Raw genomic sequence first — 21313 nt, 5'->3', positions numbered from 1 at the left:
TTCCACAAGCTGAAATTTAATTATTAAATCAAAGAGTGGTTTCTTATTTGTAGGGTCAGACTTGCAAGTAAATAAATATCAAGTAAATATGCAATAATTTTATGAAGTTGTGAAATAATAATAAATCTGGGATGACTTAAAAAGACTGTCAGTGGTGTGGCATTTGACAGTACTTTCACCTGGATAAATACATAAATCTTGACTTAAACAACTTCACTACAGCATCTAAAACTCCTAAAACTCCATGTACCAAAACACTTATGAACAGTGAGACTTTTAGCCGCTTCCTTTCACCACTGTTCCAAACACACACATATGCCTCAAATGCTCAGAAAATAGCAATGGCTTCCTAAATTACTGTCTGAATTTTTGAGATATTTTCAAACCTAGACATCCACAATACATACACAGTTTCGTGCACTGAAAGTCAGAGACTGTGTGCCTGCCTCCATTTCTGCATCTATTATTTTTGTACTTGACTGACAAGCTCAGATGCATCCTTTGACAAATTAAATATGTTCAGGGATGCATGGACAAACGTTGGCGCTACTTCTGGGCAATCATGTCACAAGTTGTCACCACAAGTTCTGCAAGCAGCATTTGGACCAGTTTTTCCCTTTGATGTCATATTCAACACTATGAAAATGCAGTAGAAAAAACATTATTAGAAATGGTAATGGATTTAAATGAAAGTAAACCTCACAGGGATCATCCAGTTAGCTAGATCTCCATATTTTGACACCTGCATGGCTCCCAGCATTGTCAGGTTGATGTGACCCCTTGAGAGATGACACAACAGAGAAGGACAGCTGTCAGTTTTCGGATTAGTTAAACTTATGAACTTGGGTCCATTCGTAGGAGAAAGACTAGTTGGAGTCTTAAAAATATCAACATCCCATCTTTGTTTTCTTGACAGAAAACATTTTAATACATTGAAAAACATACAAAAAAAAACAAGTCATACTGTATCTACATTCTCCTGATGCCCACAGAGTATAAATACTTGATCCAATAGGCAGGAGAGTCCAATTTCCATATAGTGAAGTTCAGAACTTCGTGTTTTTGTTGGTATGACCTTTTCACAAGTTGTTAATAAAGTGGAAATATCCACTTTCTTATCTCAGGTTTTAGTAAAGTTTGGATCTGCTGATACCAATTCTCAAAAATTTGAATTTATCTTTGATAACCATATAATATCAATATAAGAGAAGCTTTAAACATATTTCTAGACTTGTTACTATTAGTATTTATTTATACTATGAACACAAAGATGCTGTGTTTGAATAGGCAATTGCTATAGTTTTTTACTATCACTTTATATCAAAGACTAAATGAATTTGGAGAAAATATTTTTCAAAACCTCATGGATCCAATTTCTGTGATTAGTGCAGTTTGTGTAAACCTGTGGAAAAATATATGATTCTTGAATCTCTAACCTGTCGGTCAACAACCTGTCGGTCAACAACCCCCCCCCGCTTCAAGCTGAAAAACTGGTCATCAACTGATTTCTCTGGGCATTCAAATTTTAATTTTATATTCCTCTGGCAAGATATGCATGAAGTGAAATAAAAGGTAACTGTTTAAAAAAGCCTAATTACTAACTGAGCAACTTTATGTGAAACATAACAGATAAACAGTCTCAACATTGGATGTAGTTAAGAAGGTGTAGCTCTAACATTTGCAGAATTAAATTTTAAGCAGCTGCACTTTAAATGTTCTATTCCAAGCAGCTACAGTTAAATGATAAAGGTTAGCAGCTTAGCTTGTTTAATTGTGTATGCTTTAGCCGCTAGCAATCCATCTCACAGAATCTCTTCCAACTCTCCATTGCGTCTTCACAGCAGGAGACCAAAGTGAGTACAAATTCAGCTTGGTTCCTTTTAGTCTCAGACAGTGTGACTGGACATTATTGTTTATGACCACTATTGAATTTCCTCTGGGTGGCCAAACACAACTAATGCTGCAGGGAGCACGGGTGGGCAATATCAGTCAGCAGGCAAATCAATAAAAACAAGAGACTTAGGATATATTGACAAGGCTGCTGTCTAGTTGGGTTGGTGACAGCAGCCATTTGTTATTATCCAGTGTTTCACATCCTGGTGTCCTGTGGTAAATCATGTTTTTATCTTTAAGGAGGTGGTTTGGAAGAAAAATAAGTATCTGATTTGGAGGAAATGTGGCATTTTCTTCCCACTTTCCACAATACCCTCTGTCCATGGGGTTGAGTCATATTATGAAACCTATTTTTTTTAAGGATTTGTATAGTGCAATTCCATTTAAATGTCATCCATAACCAACTTTCATTCTGCAAATAAAGTTTTCAAAGCTCGTTTGTCACGGTCTTACCCTCGGATCATGGCAAATGACTCATCACTGGAAAAATAGGCAGCCCCCGGGAGTACAGTGACAGTCTCCTTCCCTGCAGAATAGGGACACAAAGTGCAAGGGTTAATACATTACAGCAATAGACTTAACAGCACATGGCATTTGCAAAAGCAATAAAATTTAATTAAAATATAGTAGGTCAATTTTTGAATCGAGATTAAAAAAGAAAAGATGCTAATACATACCGCGTCTTTCAAAAATCATGTTTGCATTTGTGACAGTGGCCTTATGTGAACTTTATGCGGCGTAATTGTGCAGGAGAAAGAAAATGAACTTTCAAAATCTCCACAGCTAATATTTTGAAAAGCCTGGCTTGCAAATGTTTTCAGAACCCAGAATCAATTCTTTGAACAACCATCTTATTGTGGTAACCGCTGATGTGAAGAGCTCACGCTTTGTCAAAATGGATGGAGAGAAGATTCACACATGTTCAAGTCTCGCCAAAATTCTGAATTGGATTTAGATCTGGACTACATATATATATATATATATGCTTTGATATAAAATATTTCATTGTGAGTCTAGATGTGTGATTTGGGTCACGGTCCTATTGGAAGGTGAAAAACCACTATTTATATAACTTCGGAAGGAAGTAGGATTATTATGTTGTGGGGTTTCAGAATAAAAGGAGCTGAGATATATGCATGGCAAACATTTTAGATTGTAATTTGTAAAAAAAAAAAAAAAACGGTGCATCATTTCGCTTCCAGACAACAATCACAATAATATTCTACTTTGGGTTGGTCAAACACATAAAATCCTGTATTATATAGCATATAAGATGACAATTATACATAGTTTATATTATTCCCGTTTAGGTTCTAAAATGTGAAATATGTGTGAATTCTTTTGCAAGGTCTTAAAAAAAGAATGAGGGAGAAAAAGAAAAGCCAACTCTTGAGTGTCAGAATTAATTAAGCAAGGCAGAGGCATGTATAAGATTGTGTGTAAACCCCAAACACTTTTTTATCCAAAATCTTGCATTGTCTACTTTCTTTTTTTCCCCCTCAAATATAAATGTATCTTTTAAGGCATTGATCAATAAACCTTACCAGCATTAATAAGGTCTGCATCCACTTCATTCTCAGTGGGGTAGGGCCCCTATCCAAAAAGAAATGAAACATGAGTGTGCACACAGGAGCACACGCATACATCCACTCACACACGTCACTCATCCTGGCCAGCCATGATCTTTCAAGACAGAGACAGATACAATCACATCTCTAAATTAGATAAGATATTGATTTTTTTCCCACTGTGTACAACAAAGGGAGCAATTCTTTCACCAAAAAAGTGAAAGGTGTAGAAGAAAGGTGAGAAGGATACCTCTTGAAAAACCGGGGCTTTTAATTAAAGGAAGCTTTGAAAAAATAAAAAAATAAAAAACCTGCATAGGCAGTAGGCACCCACATACTTCTGCAAACACAACCAATTGAAAAGTCATTCCACAGCAGCTTCAGGAGCCTTTGTTAAAAGACTCAGTCAGCAAATAATGACTACCAAAAAATGGAAGGAAAAAGTGTCAAACTGCCACAATCCATTGTATAATGAACCTTGCACATCTCAAATTAGGGACTGAACTAGCAAAGATAAAGTTTAACGTCTGACTATTTATCTTCCTGTACACTCCAAGCATAGTTTTGCTTTAAAGCCCTCACCTCTGTGAAATTGACCATTCTTTCAACTCGGTCTTTGAATGCAGCGAGGAAAACTCTTACCAGTCCCAAGAGTCCGTTTTCACTCTGGAGGTGTACAGTGATGTCTGGTTTGATGAAGTTGCTGGCCAGCATGGGGATACCAATACCAAGGTTGGCCGTTTTTCTTTAAGTTACGAAAAATGCATGATGTATATTCATGAGACAAAAGTCAAACATGATACATTTACAGAAAGTGGGCTGGGCTCCTACACATTTAAGTCAAAATACGTTTCCAGATTCAACTTTTCAGAGTTTTCAGTCACTTGAACTCACTTAAAATATCCAATTTGAAAGTTTATTTTTGGGAAATATTTCTGCAACAAGCAGGATTTAAACATGTAATGTTCAAAAACAAGCAGCTGGAAATAAGAATGATCAAAGGTGGCAAGGAAGAGATGGACAGGGGGTTGGACAAAAGACTAGAGGGGTGCAAGAAGGATGACTGTAGAAAGGAATAAAAGAAAAAGGAAATAAGGGAACAAAGGACAAGGAGAAGAAGAAGTGAAGGGACAAAGGAAGGAAGCATACCAGAAAGAACGGCAGGAAATATTTTTAAATGATGGGCAAAAGAGTAAAGTGTTGAAATACAAATATTTGTCAGAAATCTTTTCTGTGCTTAACAGAACTTAGAAAATAATGAAATCAAATGCCATACACTACCTTGTACAGAAATACAAGTATTTATTACAAAGCTATTTGTGTTTGATAGAGTTCCTGGCAATGATTTGCAAAATACCTCTTTTTGTAATGGCATGAACATGTAAAAACATTTTTGTAATTTTTTCAGTAGGGAGATAATCAAAAATTGCTTCCGTTTCCTGAAGATGTTTCACTTCTTTTTCAAAAGGCTTCTTCCGTCCTAATCATGGGTTAGGGATGTTAATGAACAGGATCGGAGGGTTGGGTCAGTCACTCATTGCACCATAAGGGACAATTATTGGTACCCCTGCTGTCAAAACCAATATGGTCTGTCTTTGCAAACAGGGTAGCACTTAGTCTTCTAATATGAAATTTCACATAATTGCAGCATACAGCGAGAGCAAGATCTATGATTGTTCCCTTTTCCCCACCTCTCTAGATTCAAGGTTCTAGTTCCTCTCCAATTCTCTCTTGTCTGCAGCACACCTCACAGATTTTTAAATAGGATTTAGGTCTGGACTCATAAGGCTATAAAAAAATGGAATTAATTTACTGCCAATTTGACTTGATGTTTCCCATCATAACCCTGCTAAAAATACTAAATACGCACCAACTTTTATTTTTTGATGGAAGAAACAAGATTCGATCAGGATTGGTTGGCGTTTCACATATGAAAATGTGGAAAAGTACTTTATGCCCACAGCAGAGGATCTGTGATGGTGTGGGGAGGGTTCTCTTCCAGCCTTAGTTTTACACCAAACCCAGTTGGATTGCTTACCTAGCCACACCCTTCCAGTTCAGGTCCAAGTAAAGTTTATTAAAAGAAAAACTCCATAGGTAGCATCATTACTGGTTTGTGATGATAAAAACACTTTCTAGCATCTCTACCAAACGCCCAGGCTGCATGTCTATTATTATACCAGAATAGTTTAAAAAAAATCTTGACTTATCACAACCAGTGTGAAGATATAGTTATTTTTAATAAAGAATATGTATTCTGATAAGGCTCATTTCTCAGATTAAAAGTATCTTTTGAAAATATCCTTTAAAACATGTATTAAGTATACTTTCATTAAGCCCAAATGTCTATATTAAAATTGTTTTTGCATTGGTCTGATGTAATATTCTAGTCTGAAATCTTGTGTTGTCATTAGATATAAATTAAAAATCATTCTAGTTAACTTAAGGAAAGGCTTGAAAACAGTTTGTGTGTAGTTAATTTTAATAATTCTTTTAGTCAACTGAGTTACTAAAATAAATAAACTTTTCAATCATATTTTCATTAATGTGACTACATATACAAGACATACATTGTCTGCTTCAGTCTACTATTACGGAAGCACACAGCCTACAACCAAAAGGACGTCAAAGGATACCATACATCCCATCTTCAAACTCCAGTGCTGCCCTGCGAATGATCCTTTCCCGAACAATGTCTGAATCCTTCTTTGGTTTGGGCTTTTCTTCTTGGCCTTTTCTCACAGTGCGTTTCTAGAAGCACACAGAAATAGATGAGAAACAGCAAGACGGCATCTTGGGAGTCTATTTCAGAGGAAGCGCAATGACACAAGGATAAAACATGGAATCTGTGGGTTTTACACAATGAAACCCTGCGATAATGCTCTTACTGTGAAAGAATGCCCATAATAGACACTGCAACAACATCCCACTGTCAAATGATCCTTCCATTTATGTAAATTCCGACGGGTCTTATTTTTGTACCTCAATTCTTTTCTCATAGCTGGCTCCCTGAACAATTCTGTGGACAAAGATACTGGGTATGTGTATGTCCTCTGCAGCAAACGTCCCAACATCTACCACCTCCTCCACCTGCAGAGAGACAGAGTAATGAGCACCAGCTTCATCTCCAAATTGACCCACGATCCCTGAGATTGAAAGTTCAGATAGAGAAACCGTGCAGTGTTGGAATTACAGTACCAGAAAATAACCCCTGTCCAACGGGTTATGAAATTCAGAAAGTTAGGCTGGTATAAAAAGAAAAAGAAAAAAAAAAAACTGCTGAGTTTTTGCTGATGTGCAGCAATCAAGATAATGTTATCTCCAGACATTTTGATTTCTCAGGCTTTATAGATCATTACCGATACCAAACATGGAATTAAATGAGCAACTTGCAGTGTCTCGCCAAAGTATTGACACCCCTACATTTTCAACAAAGCTGCACACCATTGTGAAGTGGAAAAAATCTGACACATGGGTTTTCAAAAAGAAAAAAGAAAAAAAAGTCAATACACTGACATAAAACAATACACTGAAAATTGATTGCATGTGTTTTATATAATGCAATTTGTTACAATTCTGTGGAATTTGGCTTGTAAAGGTCACATTTTTCAGTCCATTCAGTATACTCTACTTCCTATTTTGAACTTTTCACTGCATGAAAAGTGGCGTAATTGACCCTGTATACTTACATGAGCGCAGTTAGTGAGCGTCAGCCATCAACAGCATTTTCAGTTGCAGTTGTCGAATGCTATCGATTGCGGAATCCCACAAACATCACAATATTTACTGCACAAATGCTAAAAAAGGTCATGGACTTCTAGCTAACCAATACGCCATTTTCATTTCTAGCAGCGATTTTGCTTTCCAAGTTCAACTATGTCGAAGCTACAAGTAGATAAGCCAAAAATGTTTGGTTTTTGGATCCGTCAAAGTTCAAACCCAAATCCAAATTGAAAATCTGTGGCAAGACCATAGAAAAAAAGGTGGGAGAATACAAAAATAAACCACACTTTCAGAACTGAAAACCACACGTCATTGTACTTCAACTTTACAAATAGACCAACACAAAGTTGTGCTTAACACATAAAATACCAGTTAAAATGAGGTTTGTTACTGTAAAGTAACAAAAAAAAAGTTCAAAGGGTATGAATACTTATGCAAGGCAAACTAAAAGTCAACACAACACTTTTAGAGTTAGTGCAAAATCATATATTTGGTTTTCTGACATCCTACAAGTCTCCATTTTTGGCTAAAATTGTGAATTTCACATTGAAAAATGTCCAGCAATAAACAAGGAGTCTAGGCTTTTCTAGGTTTTCGTTTAGCAACTCCACAGAGGCCAGTAAAAGCCGACTGTGTACCTAAATCCAGCTTGGCTACATGAACAAAGAAAAGGATCATCTGATGCAACAAGCACAGGATATACAGCTTGATCCAGGGATCAGAGGAGGAGAAGAGTGGAGGTGCATAGGAGAAAAACTATCGGTGTATCAAGACTAAACGCAACCGCCTTCTGCAAAAATAAGCCGTTAAAAAATAAACACAAACAGTTTAAATAAAACCTTTCAATTACTCTCACTTAACACAGAATTAAAAATTAATTATACAATCCACAATGAACAACACATTGTACTCTAGACTCAGACAAGTGCATCCATCACCTTTTTGAAGAAAGTGTGCAGCACCAGCAGAGAAGTGTACATAAGGGATTATTTCTGTCTGACTAACAGGACGGAGATGGAAATGGGTATTGATTTAAACAGCGTTCGGTCAACATGACTGGTATAAAAATCCCACAAGAAATACACCTGCCTTCTTCTCTCCTTAGGTAACATTAGGATGTGCTAAAAAGCAGGCTCCCAGCAGCCTACACCCTAACAGGTGTGAAAATGGAGCTGTGCAGCATGTGTGGGCTCCACTAATCTTGTTTGCCATTAGTCGTCTGCTCAAAACATTTAAAAACTCCTGGGTTTCTTTCAAGAAACGAATGCCTTGCAAACGTCTCCTTGAATTTTTCACATTTTGTCAGGTTACAACCAAAGTTGTATTTTAATCGGATTTTAAGTGATCGGCTGTACAATTGTGAAATGGAAAGAAAATGTTACATTGTTTTTAAAACCTTTTGGAAATGCAATCTAAGAGAAAAAAAACAACATTAAATGCATTAAATAAACAATTCTAAGGGGATCTTAACTACAGAAAAAGAAGTAAACACAAAGAAATGACTAAAAATACAAAAATTATAATGGTAGTGTTATAAACATGATGATTTTGAATTGAAGATCTAGAAAAATGGCAAGCATATACAGATTGATCTATTTAGTTCAAAAGAAATGCTTGATATACAGACTTAAATACACACACATATGTACATCCACAGAGATAGAAATAGATATGGAGATATTAAAAACAACTTAAAAGTAGCAAACTTTCATATCTCAATGGCTGTTTTGGTTGATATTTCAAAATTTAAGCAGTGCATCCTCAGAAAAAGTCTGACTCTGCCTCAACCAGTTATGCATCTCTTGATCTTCCTTGGTACTAGACATGTTTACAATGCTAGTCTGCTAGAGCCTGGTTCCTACTGATAAATAAAATGCCATCTTCAAAGGGCCAGATGTGGTACGCAGATTGTAAAATGATGCAGTCTGATCTAAACTATTATGTTTTAAATCTGGCTGTGTGTTTTAGGTTGCCTCAAGTCTTTTGCAGCCTCCAACTGTTTTCTTCTCTCCACAGGATTGTTCGGCATTTAGCTCCATCTATTTTCCCCAGCTTTCTTTCCCTCCTGCAAGAACACATCCCCACAGCATGATGCTGTCACTACCATGTTCAATAAAGTGCAATGTTGTTATTTTTCCGGAATAGCGTTTCCCATGCAGCGCAAATAGTTACCTTTTTGTCTCATCAGACCTGAGAGCGTTCTCCCACATTTGCTGTGTTCCCCACATGGCTTATGAAATGATTCTAATGAGGGGGAAAAAAATGTTGAAAATGTAATATAAAGGGGAAAAAAAAGCTCTGCACAAAAGCAATCATGTTTCTAGTGACTGACAGAGAATTTAACCACAACAACACAATTCTCTGCTTCACTTCTACTTTTCAGTGCTTTGCTTCCTGTGCAGCTCACTGTGTAACCTACTTATTCCATCTACATGAGGGGCAGCCGTTCAGAGCAAATTGAATTGAATCTCTCCTTATCTCTGCTTCTCTCTCTCAGTTCTCAGCGCTGACTGAGAGGAGTCAATGGCCAGGAGTGGATCCCATCTTCGTGTCGTCATGGATACGAAGGCTTTGGTCTCTGAGGAGCTAAGGCCACTTAGGATTGTAAAGTGATTTTAGACTCCTTTTATGGGTCTTTAGGTTGGTTTGTAGTAAACTTCTGATGCTGGATAACAAAGAATGAGACTGACTGAAGCACAGCAACAGGAGTCTAGCATATTTAACTCATCTTTGCCCAGGGGGCTCAGTCTGAGTTTTTTTTGATAGTAGTGAATTCATGAAACATTTTTATCAAGACGGAAACTGTAGCAAAATACTAAGACTAGAATCACAACAAACAGTTTGCATACCTTTCAAGGCCAAAGATAAAAATCATTTAGCTGGCACTTTATTTCTTCAGTGAACACATGGGAGTCCAATGAGAAGCAGCAAACAAATAATGCCACACTTCAGAAGTGGATTTTTCATACAGGTTTTTTTTTTCTTTTTTTTGCGCTCTCTCAAACAAACAGACCTCAAATTTAGCAGCATTTTCAATTAGACTTCCAAAGCTAAATCACAGCACAATAAGAAGCTCATACAATTTAAATGTGCCGCGCAGATAAAAAGCCTCAGTTCCTTTCATCTATGTGATGTGTCCCGAATGCACAGGAGGTTCAGCGGACAAGGAAGGATAAAACATTAAAATAAAATTTAAAAAAACACACACACATGCATACAATTGAGCAGGTGTGTCGAGTAAGTAAATAGACACATGCATTGAGATTGATATTCCAGTATTTGTAGACAGATTTTCACATCAATGAGAGCAAAGCGAGGCATGAAGTGAGCTGGCAGAGGGACACAGGGAATCAAAGTGCCCTCTGGGGACACAGCAAGGTTTTTGTTTTTTTTCTCTTTCTTTTGAGAGGGTGCGCTTTTTTAGCCCACAAGCTTTGTCAAATCTTGTTAATCTCACATGGATCTGTTTACAATCCTACCAAATCCTGCAGCCAAGTGTTACTACACAAGTGTTCCCAATGCAATTTTAAGGAATGATGCATGTTATGAACATCCCAAATATTTTGAGTGTAACATTTATACTTATGGTCATATAATAAGCGCGATATATACAATCCAAAAGAGACGACGTAAAAAATTATAAATTAACCTAAATTTTTCTGAAAGTACAAAAAGAATGTTGTTTATTTGGCTGACAGGAGCGCAACAGAATAAAAGGTCACATTATTTCCCAATCACCTAGTCAAAGAATAAAGTGAGGTACATTGTGTTTTGTAATAGGATTCTGCCTGGTTATAAACATAATTACAGTTTTACAAACAATTACAAATAAATTACCAATGTTGTTCCGTTATCAAATGTCAAAAAAAAGAAACAGACACGTTCTATACTAAACCAAATTACCTTACCACAACAGCCTGACATTAACTGATTAAATATTGCCCATGAAAAGAAACAGTCTTTGCAATTACGCCAAACAGATGGGGGGTTCTGAATTATGCACAATCTGGAAAACTGATTTCTATTCATTCAAGCAATTTCAACAATGTTAGTTGTAGTGTTAGAAACATGACTTTTTGAGTACTCAAATGCACACATTTTACATCTGGTTTTAAGATGACAGACTGAAATTACTTTTTATCCAACAGATGATGGTCAATGTAGCATTTATAAGAAACAAGCTATTAGGTTGAATTTGTTAGTTTTAGATGTCAATACTTGTGTAGAATGCTATTTAAGGTCATTAACTTTTAATTTGAAAGTCAGCAATCTTTTGAAATTACTCAAAAACCTGGGCTAAATGTACACTTTTTGATGCATTTCTGGAGATTTCAAAGTAGACCACAACTTTGGCAGCATTACTCATATTTTTGTCTGGGAAATCTGACAACTCCAAGCCTTTAGCACTTTAGCATTAGTGGATTCAGCAATATGCAGATTGTTCTATGGAACATAGAAAAAGGTTATTTTGTTGTTAGAGTCTTATTTATCAGAGTTCTTTTAACAAAACACCCAGACAAACCTAAAAACATCAAGATGACAAGAACGTCAGACTTCACAGTTCACTAAAACTACAAATGCATTGCAGCCTGCACACACAATCACACAAATATGGCTAACAAGCTGCAAAGGTGCACACTGGAGCTCAGATATTCACATATTTTTAAAACGGGATAAAATAAGACTAAGTAATTCAGAATTTTAAAATATCAGTATAAACCACCGGTAATTATAAATTAAGTACCTCACGCAGCAATGGTGAAGCTATTCGAATTCATATTTGGTCTAAAAGTGTTTCACAAGGACAAATACTAAAACTGGACAGCAAGAAGATGAGAAGAAATCGCTCCAGGAAACAAAGTGAATACGACACCGCACTCTCATTACTGTGTGTATTTTTAGTCTTTCCATCCTCTCCCCATTGTGTGGGCACTTGGCCATGCTCTGTTGTCACTTTCTGGGATCAGTGCAGACTCCATCCTCTAACCCAAAATACAGGCATCGCGAGCAATCTGTTTCCTCTCTGTGGAAACTCGACTGCCTCAATAGCACCTGGGAAACAGAAGCTAGCCTGCCGATTGGCAACCGCTGATAACACAAGAAGCAAAAATATATTTCTCCAAATGACGTATATTTATTCCTGCGCACTGGGAACAGACCAATCACATAAGTTTATATCTTATAAGAAACTATAGGGGGGAAAAAAAGTATAATATGCACTTTGTCTAAGACAAATTCAGATGACAACCTATTAAGGAATCCTTTAAGCAGAGAGGATATGCCTCAAAAAGAACATAAACTGTAACAACAGACTGTTTACTTAATTATATTTGTGGAAAAAAAAGAGACTTGCATGATTTTTTTTACAGTCTGAATCCAATCTCTCACTCTGAAGGGTAAATGCTTTATGTCAAGGAACCCACATTGCAGAAGGAATGATAGGAATATTATTAAAAACAGATATTTTCTCAGAATTTCAAAATTACCACTTCTGTTTTAAATTGAATGATTATATTGGACCAGGAAGGTTACTCTGTGGCTTCAAGGCTTCTGGATGTTTGGCTGTTTTCTCCTTGGAATTCAAAGCCAAATTATAAGCAATTCGAATTCAAAGAATGTTACCTAAATAAAAAAAATTACATTTAATAAAAATTAAATGTGAATAAAAAACTTTTCTGTAGACTTGAATGGGCATGACTTTGTGTTAGTGTCTCCCTTCTCCTCAAACTTGAATCTGCATTACAAAAGTATTTAAAGAGCCATAAATCCTCCCTTCAGGGGTACAATAACAAAAAATTTACCATGATTGAGCTTCCTCAGTAAATTATCATTTCACAGCTAAATGAGTATACTTGAGCAGAACACCAATTCACTTTCTTCCTACTTTTACATGAAGACAAGTAAGCACTTAAACTTCAAGTGAATGGGGCATGAATGTGTTTTGATACTCATCTCTCGTTTGATTTAACTGCTGTTGTACATCATCAAGTCCTGCATTTGCTACAATTTTCTTTGGAGAGGTGCATCTCTGAGTACAAAGTGGCACTTTTTTAAGTACAGTGTTTTTGATGGAATAATATGAGCTTGTTTTAAATGCTCATTTAAAGCAAGCTCCATAAAGCTCGTAACATATTGTGCAGCAAATGACAGTTCTAACTATATGAGGAAATGCCCTCTATTCTTAATGTCAGCACTGTACAATGATTGACTAAACAGCATGAAGTCAAAACAGGGAAAAAAAACAACAAAAAAACAAGAGAATGTATTGGTCACTACTCCAACAGTTCATTGTGACTACAGTTCTATCGGCCAAGTTCCAGCTGGCAGTTCAGTGTTCTGGGCAATAATACAACAAGGGTTGCTACTGTGACTAAAACAGTGATCACAGTGATCACACAGAGCACTCATAAGAGCCCTTACTAAAGGTTATGTAAAAATGAGAGCACTTCACATTTTATGCCCACAAAGTCAACTGATCAACTTGTTTTGGCGGGAAGGGAATTCCAAGGAAAATCCAAGGAGACAAAATAGGCAGTAGTAAATAACACCCAGGTTGTTGACTGTAATTGAAATTCCAGCAATAGGTCAAACAAGACATTCAGTACCACTGAAACACTACAGTGGGGATTCAAGATAAGACTTAATATTTCAGGAACAAAAACTGAAGGAAGCTAACCAACACAATTCAAAAGACACAAAGTTCAAATTACTAAATACTAATCTGCAATGAAAACTGTGCATCACATGCAGCCACTTTAAGTATACCCATCCAATTGGTAATACAAATTGGCAAATTAACCACAAATTAAGTGAATAAGTAAGTCATATGGCAGCAACTCAATGCCTCCAAGCACCTAATTGTGGTGACGACAGCTGTCTGCAATTCAAACTGAACATCAGAATGGAAAAGAAGGGCAATTTGATTGACAACTTCCTGCAGGATGTTTAACCACGTCACAAAGCTGGAATATGTCTGTCCACAAATCGGCAGCAGGATGAATGTTGATAGTAGTAGGTAATAAAGTCTGACACTAGCCAGGTAGCCCTATAAAGTGGGTGGTGAGTTTTGTATCTTATAAGTCAATACATTAGAAAAGGTATTTTAAGTTGGGAAGTGTTAGTAAACATTTTAAACCTACCTCTGCAAAATAGACAATATGACAATGATCTCATAAAGCATTTCATGTTAAAGTACTTCAGGAAGAAATCCTGAAACCTTCAAAGGGTGTGCATTCCCAATGTACAACAGCAACAAAGGAATTTTAGTCAATACCACACTATGGAGATCTTCTGCAACATTATCAGTCAAGCACAGAACTCTTGAATTATTTATTTTTCACACAAGTACAGTGTGAAACCTCAACCCATTCTTTTTAATATTGGGTTTCAACTACTAGCCTTAATGAGGAATTTTTAAATATTTCACAACAGTTATGACCGACAAACAGATTTAGAGAGTTGTAGTCTTTTTATCATAGCTCTTATTAGTACAAGTGTGGGCTAGCTTGCTTCTAAAAGAAGCTCAAAGTCTTACTTAATTTTGGGTATAGTGGTTGTGATGGGTTTTTACAACAGCCCTGTGCATCACACAAAACTGTGACTTGCTACCAGTTAGAGGCAGCAGAAATGAATCAAATCATGAAGTTATTCTTATGAATATTTTGCCCATTTTAAAACATTTAACAAACCTCAAGCACAAAAACAAAATCTGGCTTAAGGTGCGAAGAACAACTGCTATTTTTGTTTCCACACAAATGTACAGTGGGAGGCTGATAAATCACTCGGAATACAGGTCATTTATATCCAGTCAGAGCTCTCCTCCAGTTACACAAACAAAACACGCAAAGATATAAATTCTTGCATGAGTGGTTGCAGAGCACACAAATTTATTAAACTGTGACATTTACCTGACTACCAATTGTTGAATTATGGCAAAAACTACTGTGATTTACTACACTGACTCCCATAATGCACTGGGGTGCTTTGCTGTACCTGCATTAAAAGAGAAAACCTGAGCAGCTGGATACCATGGAACTGTGAACAATCAAACAGCAGATCTGGTTGCCTAGCAACCATGGCAGGAGCTGGTGATGATCTAGAAATTTTCATCCGTGACAATTGATTTTCCCGACAGTTTTCCAAATTCTTATAGTTTAATTGAAAAAGACATTAATTTACTTCGGAGAAACTCTGCAGTTTTGTTTTCAATCATCTTACTAGATGAAGCATAAGGCTCTTCTATTGGTCAAGACCAATTCCTGTGTATATGCATGTATATATTAATCCATTTACCAACACTGAAGCAAACCTAGGGTTAAAATTATTATTTTACAACTTCCTATTTGTCCTGACTCCATCTGCCATAGCCTGAAATTTACTATCCCTTGGCAACAGTTAACTGGTTAGTCCCTAAAACATTAAGAGGTTACCTGGCTGCAAACAAACTAAAGCATCCTATGATTTGGCCAAACAGAAGGTCGTCGTGTTTGTAGAAGACCTTACTAATGAGGTACTTGGAAGCTGCGTTGCAAGTTAAAAAAGTCAGTTTCATAAAAATCAGCAAGGTCTAGTGGTTATTTAACAAGTGCACCCAGACAGCAGGTCAATAATGACGACGGATCACTAAATTTATGACTAAGCCTGGCTCAAAGCCTAGAGATAAATCTATTTTCAGCAACAGTAATTGCATCATTATCAGAGATAAAAGGTTTTTTAATGGCATTGCAACATGTGTCTATCACTTTCTAATCATGAAGAAGTTGTCACAGATAACATTCACGTTACCTCTGGCGCAATAAAAAAGGTACTGTAAGCTTGAACAAGTGCTTCGTGGTTGTATGCCTGTACAAACTAATATAAACAGCAGGTTTCATCTTGTTCTCTCATGTGGAGAGCAAAGAATATGCATGTGTATTAGATAGTGGGGAGAAAAAAGGAAAAAGGTTTGATTTGTGTTGCAGAGTACAAAAATACAACACTTATGATCACTGTGTAATGAATCCATGCAACATGCCCATTAAGCTTTCTGCACTACTTAAATAATCCAATTTTTTGACAAAATTATAATTTAACGAGAGGCAACCATCTCTCTAGGTAGCAGTTAGAGCCGTAATTATTTATGTTTAGCCCATAATTTCAGATAACAGTTTAACTAAATTTCATGCCAAGGAGTATATATAAGATGTAGAATCGGTAGAGCTGAAAGCCAACATGAGGCTGTTGTAATAACATGAAATTGGACCCATTTTGTTCATGGTTGTAATTTAGTTGTGTCCAGTCCATCACTGCCCTTCAGCTCACTTTGCTCTTTAGTGACATTAGAACAAGCCATCTTTTCATTTTACAAAACAAAAAGTTAATCCAGGTCTTCTAATAACATTATATTCCCTCAGGTTTCACAAAGGTGAGTTAAATTAAGAAAATCATTTCCCTGCATTAAGGTTTTTTATGCTTTAAAAAAAAAAAAAAGGAACAGCAAACTTTTTGTGTGTGTCGTTTTGAGATAAAACAAACATTTAGCGTGTTCAAAAAGAAAGCATCCAGACTCAACTTTATACACGAACCATCTACAAAGCATAACAAGAGCAGGAACTATATTATGTAAAGACAGATATACTAATGCGTTTGTAGCACATCTGCTGCATGCATTTCAAAGACAGGAACCCACTAATCGCTCTGCAGAGGAGGCTAAAATTAAATAAAGTTCAATCCACTCAATCACTATAAAGTACGATTTGCAATTCATATAACTTAAAGGTCTCAGTGAACTCTTAAGTGATACAGTTAAAGTAAATTAGGCTTGGTGCAATAAGTCAAATTCACTTTAACTGTGACATTTTACTTGGGCAGCACAGAGTACATACGTGATCAGAATCAGTGTCTCTGGGTTACACCTCAGTGTTTGAAATTAAGAGGGTAATTAAAATTATGCAGAATAATAAAAAAAATAAAATAAAAATAATCAAATGATTCCAAATGAATATATTATAATGGTTCATTTGCAACAGATACCAGTAACTGGTTCAAGTACAGATCCATTAAACACAATGGTGCCTCTACACACTAATAAGGCAAACACCTAATGTAAAGTAAAAAAATAATTTCTCCATCCACAAAACTTTGCAGAGGCTGTTTGCCGTCATATTTTTTCCTCAGACCTTGTTAACTGGAATATGTCAGGTAAATCCTGAAAACCTGTAATACTGTGGGATTAAAATATTTTTCAACTCATGCCATCCACTTTCCATTTTTGCAACCAACATTCCTGCCATCCGCCACAGTTTGTGAGAAGAACTGTTACAAAACAATCTTAGAAATGCAGCTGGATGTAGCTGAAAAAAATAGCTCCAAGCGAAACCCAATGCATACTGGGTCTACAAACCCTTTGGGTCATTTTTATTCATAAAAAAAAAAAAAAAAAAAAAAAAAAAAAACTCAAGCAGATGATAGTCAAAGTTAAATATTAAACTCAATCATCTACAAATTACAGTCTTTTATTATTATGCGTGCTACTTTAGATAATAGCTATTGAAGGTGTTTCTTTGTATCATAATTTCTTTGGGAAATTATGAAACGGATAAGAAAAAATGTCCTGTTTGCACCAATTCTTCATTATTTAATAAGCCATCACTGTCATGGTTGCGACCACAACAAATTTTCATGACGACATACAGCTGAAATCAAGAAGTTCTTTTAATTAAGCAGGAAACTTTATGGCTCAGCGACTGGAACAAATTAGTTAACGTATTAAGCCCACAGCAGCTCCATGGTGACTCAATTTATTCTCCCTTTCCAATACTTCTAAAATCAGCAGTAAACCACATCTCAGGTCCAGCAACTGTGAAATAATTAAAAATATGCTTTTGGTTCTCTAGATATTTACAGCATCATACAAGAGCTGACCACAGCTTTTTATTTTGAGAAAGTGCTTGCATTTATAGGTTCATCTTAACACACACACACACTTTCTCTGAGCAGTGTCTACATCGGAGGTGTGAAGCTGTGTGTTGGTGGAGCCGAGAGGGAGACACACAAGGAAAAGATAAGCGATGACAATTCTAAACTGTCAAATGCTAGACAAGTAGGAGACCAGACAGCTAGACTGAAACAAGGCATGTCATGGACAGCCTTCTGCACAGAGTATTACGCCTTATCTATAAATAATACCTAATATCAGAGTTCAATTCAGTGAAATATAAATAAATTTGGGAGTTTGTTGAGACATTTTTAAGCTGCAACTATTAAGACTTAGTTTGTCACTTAAAAGAGCCTTGTTTTATATTGGTTGTTTATTCTGCATGAACCAGAATCTTATTATTGAACCTTTATTTTATCAGGTAAAAAGTCTGAGAACCAGTTCTCAGTTTCCAGCCTACAAATATCTTGCAATCTCTTTCAGGTAGTTTGAGTTGTTTAGCCTCTAGACCAGTGGTTCTTAACCTGGGTTTGATCGAACCCTAGGGGTTCGGTGAGTCGGTCTCAAGGGTTCGGCGGAGCCTCTGCCGCGGAGGTAAAGACACACTTGTGTAAAGTTGTGATGACGCACCCTGCTTTGCCATCACTTGCTGCAGAGGATCACGTTACATTGCTTAGCTAATCAGTGCTGCAGAKGAGCACTGATTGAAGGAGTTCCACTCTCAGCATGGATTTGAACTTTTGTCTTTAATTACTTCMGCAAAGCTCACAGTTTTTACCAAATTCTATAGTCTAAATCTGCTCCTTAGTCGCATCTTTTCGGGGTTGCTACTGCCTCCAGTGGTGTGGGGGTGGTTACACACCTAATATAATTACATTACTAAATCAGAATACCGCAAAGTATTTTGTGTGTCGGGGGGCGGGGTCGGAATAAGAAGGGTTCGGTGAATGCGCATATGCAACTGGGGGGTTCGGTACCTCAAAAAAGGTTAAGAACCACTGTTCCAGACAGACATTTTATATGGGAATGTTTTGATGCAGTATTTTACAAAAGTATTCATACCCTTTCATTTTATAACAGATCGTAGGGCTGACCTTCCCTCCATTCAGGACTTCTACAGGAACAGGGTCAGGAAAAGGACAGCTAACATCTCTGCAGACCCCCCATATCCTGGACATAAACCGTTTAAATTTTTACTTTCAGATCAGCACTACAAAGCCCTATTTGCAAAAGCCATAGATAGTTTCTACCCCAGGTTGTCTCTCTGATGAACACAATGAACATCTTACAGCCCAACTTACTTACTACTCTACTATGAAATAAAATTAGGATATTTGAACTACCACAACCTGCATTTCCTCTTGTCTTCATAAAAAAAACTGGTCATCCTTTAAATATTTCCTCTAAATATTATACATTAATCGTTATTGTCTGTGTGCTGAGAGTGTGTGAAACCAAGGTTTGTTGTTTGTACTCACAATTCTGACCAATAAAGCTGATTCTGTCATTTGAAAGTTGCAGGGCAGCACCTTTGATAGTTGCAGCCCCAGGCATCAGTCTTCATTGTTTTTGTCTGTTTGTCTTCTTTGGATGGGTTGTATTGAAATGAATTTTGCTGTACTTTGGTACAATAACAATAAAAGCATTCTGAATCTGAGCATACCCTGGAATTTCATATATGTAATTTAAATAAAAGCCCATTCATAAGCTCAAATGACCCGGTCAAAGTCTAGACCTAAAATCTATCTTGAGATGGATCTTAAAAACTGCTGCCCACAGCCACTCTCCAACCTGGTCACAGTTGTAAAAAAAAAAAAAAAAAACAGGATTCTACAAAGGGTTGATTCAGTGGAAGCTCTATACAAGTGTATAGAGCTTGTACACTTGTACACGTTTTCACACTTTTTGATATTGAAAATCATGAATCACTTTCATTCTACTTCACAATTGTGGACTCTTGTTTTGAAAAATGTTTGGAGGCATTGGATTCAAATTGTGCAACAGTGATTTAGGAAAAGAGTGCAGACTTAGGCCCAAGTTAGACATCCTGGAATCAATTAAGAAATATTTTAACCAAAAAAAAAAACTTTCCTCCAATCATTCAGGACGGCAGTGAATACTTAATGCATCTCAAAATGTCACAACATTGCATTCTAATGTTCCTTAAATCAATACTATTTTTAAAGAAAAGAGCGACCAATATATTTGGGGACAATATATTTGGGAGTATTTATAACATTTTTAACAATGTTCAATTATCATTTTTGTTTTGTTTTTATTAATAACACAAGTCTAAATGCTCCCTACATATTAAATGAACATTTATGCATACCTCAACAATTGTGGTTTTGGCTGCCTTGCACATGGGTTGGTTGAAGTTTCTAGCCGTTTTCCTGTAAGACACAAACACAAGCACATGATTTCTAGAAAGTTATTATGCTGGGAAAATTTTTATTCCAAAACTGGAGGCAAAATGGGCTTTTAAAAAAGGGTTGAAAGGAGTGTCTGCTATCCAACCTCTCAATCAGCTGGTGCTGAACTGGAGAACACTGCCCTCTTGAGGATAAAAAAAAACTATACAAAAGTCAAGATCAGTGCATTTGATGAATGAAATTAAGTTTAAATGAAATTAAGTTTAAATTATTATCAATATTACTGTGAGCAAGTTATATAAACAAAACTTGTAAAACACTTCAAAATACCATTTTTTTAACTAGTGCATACAGTAGAAAAATAGTAACCCAAGGTTTAATTTAATCTGTGATCAAGTAAGATTAACAATAACAAAACTATTACATATGAAAAAAAGCATTTTATCAAGAATTTTCTAAAGTGTTTCTTCCTTTTAGCTTTCCTTGGTTTAGAAGCCCTGGAATATTTTCAAACCACAATAAAAGGATGCAAGAAAAGCAGAAAGTATGAAGGATTACACTGTTGCAACAACAACACACAGAAAAGCAGAGAAAAAAACTTGTCTTAAGGGCCAAAAGTTTTACTGAATAACAAAAATACTTTTTTATACATCAGCAATGTGCTGATGTGCACCTGTCTATAAACAGGACCAACATACACAGCAAAACGGGCCTGAAATATGGCTGACAACCTGCCACCTGGCTGTCAGAAAATAAATGATGTCAGCAATACCAAGTGTAGATCCAGATACTTTACAAATATTATTGCACTTACCAGTATGAAAAAAAAAAATCAACATAAA

At 36.3% G+C, this 21313-nt stretch overlaps 1 protein-coding gene across 1 annotated transcript in view; it reads right to left on the bottom strand.

Annotated features, from left to right (window-relative positions):
* Nucleotides 1-21313, bottom strand: part of oxct1a (3-oxoacid CoA transferase 1a) — a 45256-nt gene that overhangs the window by 19879 nt on the left and 4064 nt on the right. The window contains exons 7-13 of the mRNA XM_008418332.2: nucleotides 20432-20492; nucleotides 6444-6551; nucleotides 6098-6212; nucleotides 4104-4198; nucleotides 3438-3486; nucleotides 2347-2419; nucleotides 704-779 (exon numbers count right to left, since the gene is read on the bottom strand). Of these exons, the coding sequence (XP_008416554.1) occupies nucleotides 704-779; nucleotides 2347-2419; nucleotides 3438-3486; nucleotides 4104-4198; nucleotides 6098-6212; nucleotides 6444-6551; nucleotides 20432-20492 (577 nt within the window). The remainder of the gene's footprint in view (nucleotides 1-703; nucleotides 780-2346; nucleotides 2420-3437; nucleotides 3487-4103; nucleotides 4199-6097; nucleotides 6213-6443; nucleotides 6552-20431; nucleotides 20493-21313) is intronic.

The sequence above is a fragment of the Poecilia reticulata genome, linkage group LG9 (genome assembly GCF_000633615.1).
Source record: "Poecilia reticulata strain Guanapo linkage group LG9, Guppy_female_1.0+MT, whole genome shotgun sequence".
Lineage (NCBI taxonomy): Eukaryota > Metazoa > Chordata > Actinopteri > Cyprinodontiformes > Poeciliidae > Poecilia > Poecilia reticulata.
The sequence above is the reverse complement of the archived record's forward strand: the minus strand, read 5'-3'. Positions and strand labels throughout refer to the sequence as shown.